The sequence below is a fragment of the Hyla sarda genome, chromosome 5 (genome assembly GCF_029499605.1).
Source record: "Hyla sarda isolate aHylSar1 chromosome 5, aHylSar1.hap1, whole genome shotgun sequence".
Lineage (NCBI taxonomy): Eukaryota > Metazoa > Chordata > Amphibia > Anura > Hylidae > Hyla > Hyla sarda.
In genome coordinates this window covers 285,446,659-285,464,503 of record NC_079193.1, presented here as the reverse complement: position 1 = coordinate 285,464,503, position 17,845 = coordinate 285,446,659, and the positions used below count along the sequence as shown (strand labels likewise).

At 38.9% G+C, this 17,845-nt stretch overlaps 1 protein-coding gene across 5 annotated transcripts in view; it reads right to left on the bottom strand.

The window, feature by feature from the left end:
- SNTG1 (syntrophin gamma 1) overlaps nucleotides 1-17,845 on the bottom strand; it is a 647,197-nt gene that overhangs the window by 179,911 nt on the left and 449,441 nt on the right. For all 5 annotated transcript variants that reach the window (XM_056521890.1, XM_056521891.1, XM_056521889.1 and 2 more), the window contains one exon: nucleotides 11,814-11,870. In XM_056521890.1, the coding sequence (XP_056377865.1) occupies nucleotides 11,814-11,870 (57 nt within the window). The remainder of the gene's footprint in view (nucleotides 1-11,813; nucleotides 11,871-17,845) is intronic.

Here is a 17,845-nt window from a genome sequence, read left to right as displayed (position 1 = left end):
AAAGTTTAAATCACCCCCCTTTCCCAAAATTCCATATAAAAAATATATAAACATAATAAAAAATAAGCATATATGGTATCACCACGTGCGTAAATGTACGAACTATAAAAATATATTGTTAATTAAATCGCACGGTCAATGGCATACACACTAAAAAATTCTAAAGTCCAAAAGGGAGTATTTTTGGTCACTTTTTAAACCACGAAAAAAGGAATAAAAAGCGATCAAAAAGTGTGATCAAAACAAAAAATGAGCCCTGATCCCCAGCCATACGCGTTAAAAATAAAAAAGTTGTAGGGGTCAGAAAAGGACAATATTAAATGTAATAATTTTCATGCATGTAGTTATGATTTTTTCCAAAAGTACGACAAAATTAAACCTATATAAGTAGGGTATCATTTTAATCATATGGACCTACAGCATAAAGATAAACTGTCATTTTTACCGACAAATTTTTACCGAAAAAGGAGCTGACATTGGCCAGGTCAGTGCTGGTAACACATCATGTAATGTACTGAACTGGCTTAATGTAGAGAATGTACAAGGTAAGTAAAGTAAAGTAAATGTAAGCAAATCTCCAGGGCTGGATGGACTACACCCAAGAGTTCTTAGAGAGGTAAGTTCAGTAATATCTGTACCCTTGTTCATGATATTTAGAGATTCTCTGGTGTCTGGTATTGTGCCAAGGGACTGGCGCAAGGCTAATGTGGTACCAATCTTCAAGAAGGGCTCTAGTCTTCGCCAGGCAATTATAGACCGGTAAGTCTAAAGTGCATTGTGTGTAAATTGTTTGAAGAACTTATAAGGGATTACATACAGGAATAATTGTATTATAAGTGATAGCCCGCACGGGTTTACTAAGGATAGAAGTTGTCAAACCAATCTAATTTGCTTTTATGAAGAGGTGCGTAGAAGCCTTGACAGAGGAATGGCTGCGGATATAGTGTTTCTGGATTTTGCCAAATCCTTTGATACTGTCCCTCACAGACGTCTGACAGGTAAGTTAAGGTCTTTGGGCTTGGAAACTTTAGTTTGTAACTGGATTGAACACTGGCTCATGGATCGTATCCAGAGAGTGGTGGTCAATGATTCGTACTCTGATTGGTCCCCGGTAATTAGTGGTGTACCCCAAGGTTCAGTACTGGGCCCGCTGTTGTTTAATTTATTTATCAATGATATAGAGGATGGTATTAACAGCTCTATTTCTATCTTTGCAGATGACACCAAGCTTTGTAGCACGGTACAGTCTATAGAGGATGTGCATAAGTTACAAGATGACTTGGATAGACTAAGTGTCTGGGCATCCACTTGGCAAATGAGGTTCAATGTGGATAAATGTAAAGTTATGCATCTGGGTACTAATAACATGCATGCATCGTATGTCTTAGGGGGGATAAAACTGGCAGAGTCACTGGTAGAGAAGGATCTGGGTGTACTTGTAGATCACAGACTACAGAATAGCATGCAATGTCAGGCTGCTGCTTCCAAAGCCGGCAGGATATTGTCATGTATAAAAAGAGGCATGGACTCAAGGGACAGGGACATAATACTCCCCCTTTATAAAGCATTGGTACGGCCTCACCTGGAATGTGCTGTTCAGTTTTGGTCGCCTGTTCATAAAAGGGACACTGTGGAGTTGGAAAGGGTGCAGAGACCCGCGACTAAACTAATATGGGGCATGGAACATCTTAGCTATGAGGAGCGATTAAAGGAGTTACAATTGTTTAGTCTTGAGAAGAGACGTTTAAGGGGGGATATGATAAATGTATATAAGTATATAAATGGCCCATACAAAAAATATGGAGTAAAACTGTTCCAGGTTAAACCCCCCCAAAGGACGAGCGGGCACTCCCTCCGTCTGGAGAAGAAAAGGTTTAGTCTAAAGGGGCGACACGCCTTCTTTACCATGAGGACTGTGAATTTATGGAACGGTCTACCTCAGGAACTGGTCACAGTAGGAAAATTTAAAAGCTTTAAAACAGAGTTAGATACATTCCTGGAACAAAATAACATTAATGTTTATGCAGAATTATAAAACTACATCCCTTTCCCTTATCCCCTAACACCCTTCACTTCAATTCCCTGGTTGGACTTGATGGACGTATGTCTTTTTTCAACCATACTAACTATATAACTATGTAACCCATCATAGTGGTCATCATTGCATGTAACTTCCCCAAGGAGGTGGAATGGACTGAGAAAACATCGCCTCATGATTTCCCCTGGAGTATGTTCAGCCATGAGCAGTCTGTATAGTTCAGCCTTTTCTGCACATTAATTTGGTCACAGTCCAAGTATGGTAGGTAATGCTACCATGGTCAGAAGCTCTGGCCGGCGACTCAGGTATGGACATTTGTTCTTCAGTGTAAGATGCATGCGACATGTTCCCAATCAGACCTGTCTGAGCCATTTAAGGGTGCCGGAAATAAAAACAAATTGTTCATTACATACAGACTTCTAGAAACTAAATAACCTCTCTTTAACCGCTCAACTAACCTGGACTAAGCACCAACAGAAAACTGGTCACTGTGACCTACCGACAAAGCAAGAAATTAATATCTGTGCACCAACCTCTGCCTGTACAACACCAGCTACACCAATCCCCTAAATCAACCAGTGAAATTACTCAGGCAGATGCCCCCATCACAGTGATGACAATAAACGTGCAATGTCTCAACGTGACTGAACATAAACATGCTGAATGAAAGCGTTGTTGTTGTATTGCCACAAGTCGGCCACAACTTGAAAATGCAGTGGCCTCACCGGCATATGGTGACCAACTACCTATGTGTTAGCGATGTTATTGCTCTGAAACCACGTGCCAGAAACAATAACCATATAGCGACCTTACCAAAGACGTATTGGTATCAAACAATAATCTCTACCTATGTGTATAAAACGTAAATCATTGCGATGGCGAGTTTTTTTTTCTTTTTTTTTTCTTTTTATAATTCGGTTGTGAAGAACCCAAGGTCTTGTCTGGCAAAACACTCCACTGACTGATTATTAATTATTGCTCTGAAGACATGTCAGTAACAATAACTTTGCAGGGCCCTTCCTGAAGGCGAGACAGGAAATACAGTGATGTTGCAGTTCTAGGGTGATAATCCTGTCTGCAGCTCCACTTATTGTGGAAAATCCTGCCGACTATGCCATTTGTTGTGGTTCTAGGGTGATAATGCTGTCTGCAGCTCCCCTTATTGTGGAAAATCCTGCATACTACACCAATTGTAATTTTAGAATAAGAGTAAAACAAACATTCCCCTTCCCCGACCATGTGCTTTTTTTGTTAGACCACCAACTAAATGAAAACGGAAACGGGAAGTTCAGGCTAAATTTACTGATTGTTTTGTACAACTATAAAATAATTGTACAAGGTATTTTGGCAGAAATGTCTTGTACCAGCAGTGTATACCCACCAAATTAACAATCACTCGGTAACCAGCAAAGTTGATAAAATTTAATAAAACATTAATTAGCTCAACCAAATAAAACATACAATAGTACATACCCTATGTTTAGCAAACTAGCATGAATCTACCCAAGTGATACATGAATATTTAGTGTAGAAATGATACAATCAATATACTTATCCATCCCATCCTCATCGCCATTTGTTGTGGTTCGTGGCTTTGGGCTCGAATTGGTTTTGGCTTCAAAGGTCACATGACCAGTTAAAATCTGCAGACCATGCATCTGGGACACAAAATGTCCGACCAAAATGGCTGCCACCGTGTGGTGTAGTGAATACAATATATTCACAGACCAGGTGCATAAACTTAACTTAGCAGTATTACTGGACACCAAGTGCAATCATAAACACCCCACAGACCAACCAATTTTAGGAATTTTGGAGTTATATCCTAATATTCAATGCACAAATTAACACTACACATCCAAATACTGGCAGAAATAAAGATGTTTTAATACACAACTAACTAAAACACCCTCTAACTAAAAGAGAGAAAAGAGAAAAATATTTTATAAATAGCTAGAAACTTAAATCTGCAGTATAAGGAAACACATATACAACAATTATAGTATAAACCCTATAATTGGCTATATGGGTGGATTTTCCTTAAAATATACACATATATATATATATATATATATATATATATATATATATATATATACGTAAAACACACAAAGAATATAATACCGAAACACTTTACTTTAAACCTTTACAGCAAGTATGATTAACCAAGCCATGCATGGAAAAGGCTGCAGTCCTTTGTCTCAGGATAAGGACCAAATAGGAAGTTGAATGGAAAGTGTCCCACCAGGAAATTGAATGGAAAGTTGTGTTGGTATGCAGCCCAGGAAGAGAAAAGAGAGAGCTTGGCCCCTTTTCAATGGGCTTTATTATGTTTTCTCCGCCCCTTAGCCCACCCACAGGTGGTCTTTGTCTAATGTTACGAAAGCCCACCTATTGGCCCCCTTTGAACATGACTAGTAGACCCCAAGTAAGAGACTCCATCTTTCCTTTGTCTAAACCCATGTGGCATTCTTGGTCTAGGATCACAAATATAGCAAATAAAATGTATGTCATTTTCATGTCCTTGACAAATGTAAAGCACATTTCCCATGGAAAGCATGAAGCTCGAAGTGGAGACAGATGATATTGTCTAATCAGAACTACATTTTTCACATAAATTGCTCTAATACTGGGTTTCAATTAGAGAAAAAAGTCGAAAAACAAGCCGCCCTAGTATCCAATAGGTCAATTGTGCCATCTGGGGGTGTATCATTATGTTAAGCCAATAAATACCAACATCATGGCATCATCATCATCATCATAGAACAAATCCCTAAAATAAGCTAATACCAGGTACTATTGTGGCATTACAATGTTTTATCGTTTAGAAATATAAAATAATAGGCAATTCTACTATTGCAGTATAACCTCCAAAGGCTGTGATTTAGAACAACAAATATAAACTCTATTGATTCATTATGATAATGCAGGACAACAAAATAGATGTTATCTTTACATATATTAACTAGTGTTGCTCGCGAATATTCGCAATTCGAATATTATTCGCGAATATCGCATATTCGCGAATTCGCGAATTTCGCGAATATAGCGCTATATATTAGTAATTACGAATATTCGTTTTTATTTTTTTTTTTTTTTCACAGTACACATCACAGTGATCATCCCTCTCTGCTTCCAGCTTGTGTGATGTAAAGAAGGCTCTAATACTACTGTGTGAGATTGGCATGCGGAAATTCGCATATGCGAAAATTAGTATATGCAAATTTTCGCATATGCGAATTGTTCGCATATGTTAATTTTGAATGTGCTAATTTTCGCATATATTAATTTTCGCATAGACGAAGTTTCGCATATGCGAAAATAAAACGAGAACAATACGAATATGCGAATATTCGCGAATATATGACGAATATTCGTCCATATATTCGCGAATATTTGCGAATTCGAATATGGCCTATGCCGCTCAACCCTAATATTAACAACAGACATGTAGCAACAATCTCTCAATATAATGTTTTGTATAACTAAGTGCACACAAACACGGTTTTAAATTCTTGCAAACTAATGTTACAAGCAGCATTCCTAGTTTTTCGTTTTTCTTCTCCTTAAAACACAATGCTCAGACTAAACATAAAGTATATTTTGTTGCACTATAAAAGCAGCAATCTTTTTTTTTTTTTCCTATCTTTCACATGGGAACAGTGTTTTATGCTCAGTAAAGTTAAGGAATATTAACATTCAACATTAACACAGAGCAGTGTGCTCTGAAAATAAATGAGGGTAATTTTGATGTCGAGTAATAACAGCATTTCCATTTTCTTTCCTTCTTTTCTGTGAGTATAACAAATTGCCTTTTTGAAGTATTATTTGTTGCAGCATATGCTAAGCCCTTAAAAAGAGACCAGAGGGGGATCACAAAATACTTGATTTGGTTGGCGAGAGTAAGTGACTATTTGCTGCAGTGATATGCAGCTGATACTGTTCTTTTTTTATATACAAGACCGAGATTTGTTTGGGTAGCCCTCCATATTTTTCTTGTACAATCGTATATAAGAAAAACAAATCCTAACAATATTTGGTTCATCTGTAAACAACAGCCGGAACAAGTTGTTGCTGAAACTGACCAGTATTCTCACTATTAAATTCCCATAGACTGTAGTCTAGAATTAATACTAAATATTTTCAGGTTCTATGATACACAGAATTTTATGTATCCTATTTTTCGTCATATAAGACGCTCCGGCATATAAGATGCACCCAATTTTATAGGATAAAAATCTAGAAAATAAAGATTCTGAACCAAATACAATGTAAAGTATAGGACAGTGATCTTCAACCTGTGGACCTTCAGATGTTGCAAAACTACAACTCCCAGCAAGACCGGAAAGCCGTTGACTGTCTGGGCATGCTGGGAGTAGTAGTTTTGCAACATCTGGGGGTTCACAGGTTGAAGACCACTGGTATAGGAGGTAGTACTCACGTGTCCCCACCGCTCCGGACCAGTCACCGCTCGTCACTGCTGCCCTGGATGTCACCCTCCATCGCTGTTGCCGTGTCCCCGGGATGTCCCTGTCGCTCCGGAACATCTCTGCTGCCTGGTATCCTCGCTCTCCGTCGCTGCCATGACGTTGCTATGCACGCCGATATGCACACCAATACGCACGCCGCTCCTATTGGATGACGGGACGGTGTGCGCGACGACGTGATGACGACGAAGAAGAGCGCCGGCCATGCAGGGGATCCCGACACGGAGCAGACACCGAGGAGGCAGGTAAGGTCCCTCCCGGTGTCCTGTAAGCTGTTCGGGACGCCGCGATTTCACCACGGCTGTCCTGAACAGCTCGACTGAACAGCTGGGTTAGTGTTATTTTCGCTTCAGACGCGGCGTTCAGCTTTGATCGCTGCATCTGAAGGGTTAATACAGGGCATCACCGCGATTGGTGATGTCCTGTATTAGCCGCGGGTCCCGGCCGTTGATGGCCGCAGGGACCGCCGCAATTGGTGTGTATTCTCCTTATAAGACGCACCAACTTCCCCCCCGGTTTTGGGGAAGAAAAAGTGCGTCTTATACGGCGAGAAATACGGTATGTTACATTGCAGGTTACTATACAGAATGTGGAACTACTAATCATACCGACCTGATGTTTTATTCATTTTTTAATTTATACCCACTCTACTTTAAGGGCATTATTATTAAAGACTGTGGCACCTAGTAACCTTAGGTGTTTGTGGTACGTGTAGTTTATTATTGTTTTTAACACATATTTCACACATGTATTGCCTTACTGTCTGTGAAAGGAAAACTGAATGCATCTTTGAATAGGGTAACTGCAGCCTTGGGATCAATGTTGTGCCAATTTTCCAACCTATATTTTCATAATGATCCTGCTTTTTTTTTTTTTTGCACTGCTTTTCCATTTGATAGAAGCATTATAACGGAATTCTACACACTTGTGTTTGTTTTGTTGTTTCACTTTTACTCTTTCACACCCAGTTTGTATTCAGTCAAAAGCATAAATAAATAAATAAACTATACAACTGTTTATTAATAATAATAATAATAATTATTATTATTATTCTTAATTATAGCATTTCATGCCTTATAAATTGAGAGGATCTAAATCAATATCTAGAATATTGATCTAGAGTACTGCTTTTAAAACAATTTTATAAATGATTATTGTAAAATAAAGGATGTGGACATACAACATTGCAATGGTAAAATTGCAAATCTGTTGTCTTTGCAAAGGAAGATTAAAATGTAAATGTAAAAGGGACCTTACAACAAGAAAGAGATTGCTGAGATGTGTTACAGCAATGAAAATGTATTCCGTGACCATGAGATTGGGTCCCTGACTCTTCCCACTGAATGGAGCAGTGAGTCAGCACATGCACCCAACCCCTCAATATTTTCTCTATGGAGCCACAGAGATAGCTGAATGCTGGACTTGGCTATCTTTGATGACTCTATAATGAATGAATTGGCATGCCGACTGCTTTGTTTAGTGGAAAAAGGCTCTGTCCAATTTTTATGGGAGGTCACAAAGGACATACCACCTGTAATCACACAGTAAGGCTATGTTCACACGTCGGAATGTCTGCATGGAAAATCTCCATCTAGACATTCCGCAGACTGCGGGTGCCGGCATGACCCAAACGGGAATGTGCAGTCTCATAGACGGCAATGCATTACGTGCAGATTCCACAGAAAGAATTGACGGGTTTATTCTATCTGTGGAGAGCATGTTTCTGGTGTGGAAATTCTGCCGTGTGCACAGCGCAGCAGAATCCCATTGAGTACAATGGGTCTCTGCTGCTGTGAAATCTCTGTGCAAAATTCCGACATGTGAACATAGTCTTATCCTCTATCATGTGGACAGGTGATACATTTTAATCAATGGAATATCCCTTTTAAAGGAATGTAGCATTATAAAATGGCTCATTGTGTCAATTATTTTTTCATGTTAACCAGTGGGTGCATTAAAAAGCCTTCTTGCAGAAGTAATAGCTGCAAATACAATGAAGGAGTTTAAACATGCATGGGATGGGCATTAGGCTATGCTTCATATAAGGTAAGACCAGTGACTATTCATAGGGGCAGACTACATGGGACAAATCATTCTTATATGCTATCACATTATATGTTTCTATGTTAATCATATTTTTAAAGAATTTTTGGTGACACATCTTTCTAGTTTTCTACGGTGCAGTCTATTTTTTATAATAATCATGCAATCTTGCAGTTTCCATTCTGACCACTAGGTCCGAAAAAAAAGCTAAGTCTTCCTGTCCTGTACAGATCATTTTCCATTAATGCCTTTCTTCACAGCAGGAGCAGGAGGACAGGAGGACAGTGAAAGGGTTCACTCAAAAAAAAAAAAAAAATACTAATAAAAAAATATATAAATAAATACAAAAAAAATAAAATCCATAAAAACCACACCATTCACAGCAGAGATTAGTGTCCCCCTACCTGTAGAAAGACCTCTGAAAAGGTCACAGAGAATGCACAGTAACACCTTCAATGTATGAATGGGATAGGATGGGGCTGTAAAGCATATCACTATATGCTGTTAAAAACAGCTAAGGCAAGATGGCAGCACCCATAAAAAAGTAAACAATCAGAAAATAAAAAAATGATTATAAAAAAATAGAAGATGTTTTAGTATCTGTCTGTAGTCAGAAAAAAATAATCTAGGTGATACATTACCCTTAATATTGGTAAATTAAGAGATCACACATACTATGTAATAGGTATGCCTGAGTCACTGGGTATATATTGAGCACTTGTTGATTAATAGTTTACCCATTCTTTTTTTAACCATGGCCGAAAATAAAAGTACATGCTAAATTATATAAACTTTCCCGAACTACTGTAAGAGTGTTCTATTTATGTAAAAAAAAAAAAAAAACGAAATTGCTATGCAGGCACATATGAATAATTTTTAGGTAAAATGAATGTAAAATACATGTTCTCATTATAGCTACGCGGCATAGATAGGAACAGTGTGGGCTTGATAACAAAATTGCTAATTAGTAGACATGTAATTTCCCTTCTTTGATCAAAGATGTTTCATACGGATCCATTGTCTGCATATATTAGTGAAAGCAAAGGTGGATGTTAATGAAGAGGCCTAATGACATGGGAAAAATGTGTCTGCTGGTTAAAATTATAGTAAAATTAAGAACCAAGGATCATTTCCCCTGTTCACAGCAAATTAGTCCAAAGTGTAAATTACATGTGATTTCTAGTTTGATTACAGGTAATAAAATAACCAAGTAAAGAAAATACAATATCTAAATCTGAAAAAAATAAAAATAAAATACATATCAAGAAATCCAGGAATAAATGTATAACTGCAATGAGTAAAAGTTAAACACACAGCATTTTGGGAATGGCACCTCCACCTGGACACATACTCATAGAGATAACACGACAAAAGGCTTGATTTAATCCAGTTCATTTGTCCAAAATTTCTTTTTAGGCCTGACTTAATTTTCAAGAGATTATACCAGTACCATGAAAAGTCTTTGTACCAGATCTTTAAAGGGGTACTCCACCCCTAAGGTGTAATTTACCAGCTGTCGACCATTAGTGATTGTATGTGTATTCTGCCCCTACACATCTTTTCCCCCATTCAAAGGATAGGGGATAAGATGTCAGATCGTGGGCATCCCACCGCTGGTGCCCCCCACAATCTCCCTGCTGCACCCGGTGTTCGTTTAGACGATCGGGTGCTGCACCTTAGGCTCGTGATGTCACGGCCACGCCCTCTTAATCCAAGTCTATGAGAAGGGACGTGGTGGACGTCACGCCCCCTCCCATAGACTTGCATTGAGGGGGCATGGCCATTATGTCATGAGCGGGCCATGACCCTGATGTCACAAGCCTCCGCATCGCCAGTCATTTGGCACAGAGCAAAGTTCGCTCCGTGCACCGGATGTCTGGGGTGCTGCAGCCAAGATTGCAGGGGACCCCCAGGATCAGACATCTTATCCCCTATACTTTGGTACCCCTTTAATTAACATGGAACATTGAAAATGTGATTCTTTAAATATCTTATTTGTACCTATTATAATGAAATATGATTGATGTGGAGCACCAGGGCAGCATTATGATAAAATAAATTTACATTGCTTCTTCTGATAGAAGTAACAGGAATAACATCTTGGCATGCCTTATACTAAATTAGCTAATTAGGTTAGGTAACTGTCTGCTAAGGAATATTATGGCAACTCTGACTTCAAGATATGCATCATGAATCTATAAATATAATAATAACATTATTACTATTATTATTATTAGAAATAATAATAATAATAATAATAATAATAATAATAATAATAATTAAGCTATATTTTTACATTTATATCTTAAAGGGATTGTTCCAGGAATAAAAATGATTCCTTATCCAAAGGAATTGGTGATAACTAGCTGATTGATTAGGTTCTGGCCACTGAGACCCCCATTGGTCATGAGAACGGAGGTGGCAGTGTATATGCTCAAGCACTACACCATTTACTTTCTATAGAATTTTTGATGATAGTTGAGTACAGACTTTGCCTTAACTCAGAAGTCCCAGAAAGAGTGAAGGGAGCAAATGCCAAGCATGCATGCTGCTGTTTCATTCCCCTGGAGAACAAGCAACCTCCATTCTGATGATCGGTGGTGTTCCTAGTGTTCCAGACTGGCATCAATCAGCTAGAAAAGGTAACCAATCATCAGATTTTACCCTATATAATGCTTGGAAAAGCGTTATATAGGGTAAAATCTTTATCCTCACCAACCCCGGGCTCCTGCCCCCAGGGATGGTGAAGATATAAAGTTATAAACTAGTCCCCACTGGCCCCACAAGTAGTCCTCTGGGCGGGGAGCTCCTCTTAACAGGTCCCTTTACTTTGGCCGGCAGCGACGCCCCCTCAGCTTGATTGAAGGTCCGTGTCATCGCTCTGTTCACTGAACAGATGGAGCAGTGCGATGATGTGGCCTGTCAATCAAGCTGAATGGGCGTCGCTGCCGAACGAAGTGACGGGACCTGGTAAGAGGAGCTCCCCGCCCAGGGGACTACTTGTGGGGTTGGCGGGGACTAGTTTATAACTTCATATCTTCACCATCCATGGGGGCAGGAGAGTCCCCGGGGATGGTGAGGATAAAGATTTTACCCTATATAACGCTTTGTCAAATGTTATACTGTATAGGGTAAAATCTGATGATTGGTTCCCTTTAACACCTATTCTTTGGATAGATGATAATGTTTAATGTTTGGATTACATCTTTTACACTAAGAAATTGTTTAAAAGATGTATACTGTACCTTTATGCTGAGTCCAAATCCCCCTACAGTTTGTCTTCGTATTGCTACAGTTCTTTCCTAGAATTAGAATTTGGAATATGTTCTATTAATAAGTTTGTAATAACAGCAATAATATAATTTAAAAACACATCAATTTTTTTTTTTGCTATCTATCTGTTTATTTATGCATCTTGTTCCAAATTCAGGGTACTTTCACATGTGCATATTTTGCTGCAGATTTTCTGTTGTGTGCGCACAGTGCAATGGAATCCCATTGAAAACACTGGTAGGCTGTTACAGTAAAATTGCAGAGCAGAATTCTAATGTTGGATTTCCCCTAAGAAATTATGTTGTGTGAATGGGTACTTAAATTTACCTCAAGTTTTATTCGAGGATAAAATCAGTGCAGCCTTGTCAATTTTACCAAATTGTTGGAATATTTTAATTATTAAATTATTTCATACAATATAAAATAACATCGAGGTTAAAACAAGCTTCAAAGTTATCTATATACCAGAGGTGATTTCTACACAAGCCATTTTTAATATAGGTTTTATTGTGCTTTTAATAATATGGTAAGAAAATGAATTGCTATGCGTACTTTATATATAAACAGAGGAAAGATTCACGCCATTCTCTAACTTCATGCTAAAATTATCATCTAGGCAGCAATGTAGGAAGGAGTACTGTTTATTAGGGAGCAGGAGGAAGAGGCTAGAAGAAGAAGCAGAAACAGAGGGAAAATCTGTCACAGATGTCAGTGTGGCTGGGCTGTGTGTATGCATTAAAGGCTCATATTAACCCCTTAAATGAAGGTGTATCCTTCTCTAACATGTTAACCCTTTACAAGCGGATGTGTCCTCCTCCAGCAGAATATAATGTAGCTCATATTGTGGCTGTGGTTAGTTAAGATACCTATAAAGCTACAGTTATATACATTTTTACTAAAGGAGATCTGTATTGCTTATAACTAATCCCCTATCCGAGGGATAGGGGATAAGTTCTAGATCGCGGGGGGGGTCCGAGCGCTGGGGCCCCCCACAATCTCCTGTACAGGCCGTGGTAGTCTGCTGGTAGGACCGTGGGGGCAGGCACGCCAAAACATGCCTTTGGGACCAAGCTCAAAGAGATCTATTGGTCCTGGTCAAAATAAAACAATTCAAAGGTCACAATCTAAAGATGCCGCCATTTTTGAATTAGGTGATAAAATTGAAACACTATTGGCCTGCCTGCCTCACTCTGAGCAACATAGTGAATCTAACCTACACGTGTTTGACATATGTGGATTTTTATGCTGTAACTCAGTTGACACCAACAATCTATTTTACTATTATGGTTTATACTTTTCAAGATGTAATTCTGCCTTGATGTGAGGCATCTGTATTCTTAGAAGGTTAAGGCATCCCTAGCCTATATTTTTAGAACTGTAGATGGAACTGCCTCTTGATGACATATCCCTAGCTCAGAAAACATAATAACATTCATAACATTCAAGATTACAATGAAAGGTAACATATATATATATATATATATATATATATATATATATATATATCTTTGAAAATTGTTGATGGCTCACCATTCCCCTCTCCCTGCACAAGGGTCACTTCTGCAGAGGTGATAGAACCTAAAACACTATCCTATAGAAGCCAGAGAGTCATCTCCTTAAATCTCGGAATACTGTTAACCGCATCTCAGACAAGGTGACCAGGTTCCTGCAGCAAAATAGCACGGGGGTGGTCATGGAATAAGATCCACTGTATAGGTGGCTTACCTCTCCTCCTGTCCTGGTCCCAGCTCTGTGGTAATATAGAAAAAAGAAAAAGACCGCAAACGGCGCCTCGTGTATTACCCTTAGAGTAGATGTGGAGTAGTAAAGCCCCTTAAAAGTGGCTGCTCACCTTGGAGGAGAAGAAATAGTGCATATCACCTCAATAAGAGGTATATTGGTGGAGCAGGCTGTTCAGCCAGAGGGTCCGCAGGGGTCAGGTAAACCTGTCCTGTTGAAGCAAGCGAAGAGGTAGAGAAAAAAAGGACCAAAGATTTCCAGGCGCTGCTAGCTCAAAAACACCGGAGGCACGAGTTATAGATGAAAGATCCTAGCAGGGATCATATTTATAAAAAAAAAAAAAAAAAAAAAAAGTACAGATGGCACGTTTCGAGGGTAACCCCCTCTTCCTCAGATCAACCGTCTGAGGAAGAGGGGGTTACCCTCGAAACGCGTCATCTGTACTTTTTTTTTTTTTTTATAAATATGATCCCTGCTAGGATCTTTCATCTATAACTCGTGCCTCCGGTGTTTTTGAGCTAGCAGCGCCTGGAAATCTTTGGTCCTTTTTTTCTCTACCTCTTCGCATGGTCCAAGCTCTGCCATTGATAGAGCCTCCCTTAAGTAGATTCTGCCAATGAAGCCCAGATTATATAGATCAAAGTAGTTCAATAGAAATGCACTGTATTAATCTGTATGAGGAATCTAATGTTTCCTCCTAAAATTCCTCTAAGGGGACCAATAAAGTATAAACAAAAGTTTGATAAAGGTTTAAAAACTCCTTTCATAATAAAAGTTCAACTCACCCCCTTTTCCCATTTCCATATTAAAAAACATGTAAACACAATCAAAATAAACATATTTGGTATGGCCACATGGCATGGAGTGACGTCACAAAAGGGCGTGGTGTGATGTCATGTCTCCTTCTCGGAAAATCAGCGTTTCCAAGACTGGAGAAGCACTTGGCACAGAATGCCGGGTGCTGCACGGAGATCGCAGGGGGTTCCAGCGGCGGAGCTCCTGCAATCAGACATCTTATCCTCTTTCCTTTGGATAGGGGATAAGATATCAAAAACTGGAATACCCCTTTAGTAAAAAAAAATATATATGTATCTGTACTTGGCTGCAATAAGCATATATCATGGTTAGTTTAATTATCTCAGTAACTAGGCCACTAATTCTTTAATTGGAGAGACCACTAGATTTTTGGAAACTCAAACATTTGAATCTTGGCAGAAGGTACAGTAAATATGAGTACCTCTCATGATCTTGTTAAATTTTATAATCCTCCCAGTTCACTGGCCCTATCATGATAAATCACCCTCTGCCTTTATTTTTATTATTTTTTTAAGCTTTCTACCATGATATTGCCCTGTATTTTCTGCTCAGTCAGATTCACAGACTGGAAAGGGGTGTTACCATCTGGCGTGACACCATCAGGCGTGACATCATCTGAAGCCATGCAGGGGAGAACTTCCTCCCTCACTCTGCTACACACAGCCAAGATCAGTTCAGTGTGTGAGAATGATTGGCTAAGGCTTCACCCCCCCCCACCACCACCACTCCAGACTGCATTTCCTGATTTTGGACTTCTGCCAGGCCAGCAGGAGTCCAACATTTGTGCAAGAGATAGGGGGAAATGTGCTCTGGACAAGTAGTGAGACACCTAGTGGCAGCTTTTTTAAACACAAATAAATCATAGTCAGTTTTAATGAAAGTGCCCGTTTAAATATGAAAGGTTAACTGCAGTGTATATTGAAACTTGTTCCTTTTCCTTGTGGTTATCACTTAGAAGGAGATTTATCAAGCTCTGTAGTAGATTTTTTTTTTGCGTAAAAGTCGCACATGCGACCTTTGTATATGTGCTGCGACTTTTTGATTTTTGTGTATTCCAAAGCACATTTCTGAAATCTGCTCAAGTAGTCATTTTTTATTTTTTACTTTGCAGTGGTCATGTATTTATCAAATGCGATAGTCGCTATTTATGAAGAAAAAAGTTGCATCTCCATTTAAAAGTTGCATATGAATTCCAGGTCCAACCTGGCTTACAGAAAGTGCATACGTCCGCAGAAAAGAACATTAACACCCACTTTAACAACTGTTTTTGTTCTGCATCATGAAACAAAGCTACTACATTAATGTTAATTATAAAAAATAATAGTAATTACATAACTAATAACTATCAATTTTAAGGTTGAAAATACACACTGCACACCTTGTTTATTTTAGGACACGTACACTAAATTTTAAAATTAATGTTGTGTTAAAATAGAATAAGGAACAAAATAATTGTGTAAGAATTTTTACAGACTACGTAAATTACCCATATGTGGCACTAAAATTTTTCCTTAAAAAAAGAAACATCCATAGTAATACAGCTTCATGCACATATTGGGGTGGGTAACCTACCGAGCCATTTTTTTTTTTTGTGGCTTCACTATTGTTTATGTGCCCGTTGGTGCTGCGCTGTCTTCCTTCCTGATATAAACTCCTGCCTCAGCACAGCAACGCAAGACTCCGCCCACCAACGTCACAAAATGCGGGCTCAAAATTAAACAAAAAATCCTCCAGAGTACGGATATTCATGGTGCGGCATAGTATGTTTTTAATATTTTTTTTATATTTCTGAGGAGTTTGGATGGGTTGTTGCGGGATAGTTGGAGTGTATCTATTTAGTGCCAGGTAGGCCATTCAGGGTGTCACCCGATGCGGTACGCCCCCCCCCCCTCCCTGCGACTCGCTATCAACACTACTGACAATAAATAAACTTTGGTTATAAACATAAGAGAAAACTTTTCTGCTTTAAAAAATGCTTTTGTAAGTGAGTTTCCTGGGTTTTGCTTACATGTAATTTATTGATCAAGGTCGTGCGACTATTTGATTAAAAGGTTGCACGTAAGCAAAAGTAAGTAATAAAAATTGTCATATAAAAGCCATAGGTTTGAAAAGAATGATAAATCTCCTTCTTAATGGTTTCCTTCATTGAAAACATCTAAGTTTAACAAAGCAAGATTAGATCCGGAGTATTTTACATCATATAACTGAAACATATTTCAAATGTTATGGTATTCTTTAAGAGAGAAGAACTATAACCCAATGCTTTACATAGCTAACCTCTATTCAGTACTCCAGGGACAATGGCAATACAATAGATATAGAAACATTTAGATTTAGTGAAGGGGCACATGGAACGGATCCACAGTGTATTTTACACTGCAGATTCGCCGATGACGGACCCTACAGCGTGCCCCCAGCTGTGTCTGCCTGCTTGTGGCATCAATCTGGTGCTACGAGCAGACACACAGCCATCTGCGAGTCGCCGTGCACATGGGCAGTGCACTCGAAGGCCGCTCCCCCTGCTACCTAAGCTAGGCTGATAGCAGCCGCCATATGTGCAAGTACACTGCACATGCACGCAGCGACTTGCAGATGGCCGCTACGAGCAGGCACAGCAGGAGGCAAACTGTAGGGTCCGTAATCAGCGGATCCGCAGTGAAAATACGCTGAAGATCAGTTCAGTATGACCATACCCTTAGGTAAGTTTAATAATTTCAGTCAAATAATAATCTTATAAAATTCACAAAACAGGAGATTGAGACAAACATATCATATGAATTATATAAACAGATTGATGCCCCAATTTTTTTTAATTTTTTTTACTTCCCCGTGAATTCATAGTTATTGTGTGCTTTATTGGACCTTGTTACAAAACTTGTGTAGAGGAAAAGTTGACCAGTTGCCCATAGCAACCAATCAGATCGCTTCTTTCACTTTTCAGATGCCCTTTTAAAAATGAAAGAAGCAAAATGATTGGTTGCTATTGGTAACTCATCAACTTTTCCTCTACACAGGTTTTAATAAATGAGCATAAAAAATCTGATCCGAAGATTTAAAGCGTACATGACTTTTCAGGATAAGCTGCCCGGATTATGCACATTTCTGTCCATTATATAACTTGTATATGGTATTTGTCACATGATTTCTGCTATACAGGCTTCATCTATAATTTGCAGATCCCCGCAATGGTGAGTGAAGCACCCTCCTCTCCTCTCCATAGGTGTGCATTGTTTGTCTTGCAGGCACAAGACAAAAATCATAGTAATTTTAGAGAAGAAGATTAAAGCAGCCTCGGAAGGTGGGGGAGAGGGAAAAGTTGGATAACAGAAGAAAGAAATGTTTTTGTCTATCAATATGAAGTTTTCATAATCACTTGTACTATTGATCTATGAAAAGTTTGTTCAAATGACAGTGCCTACATGGACATGTTGGATGTTACTATACCTCC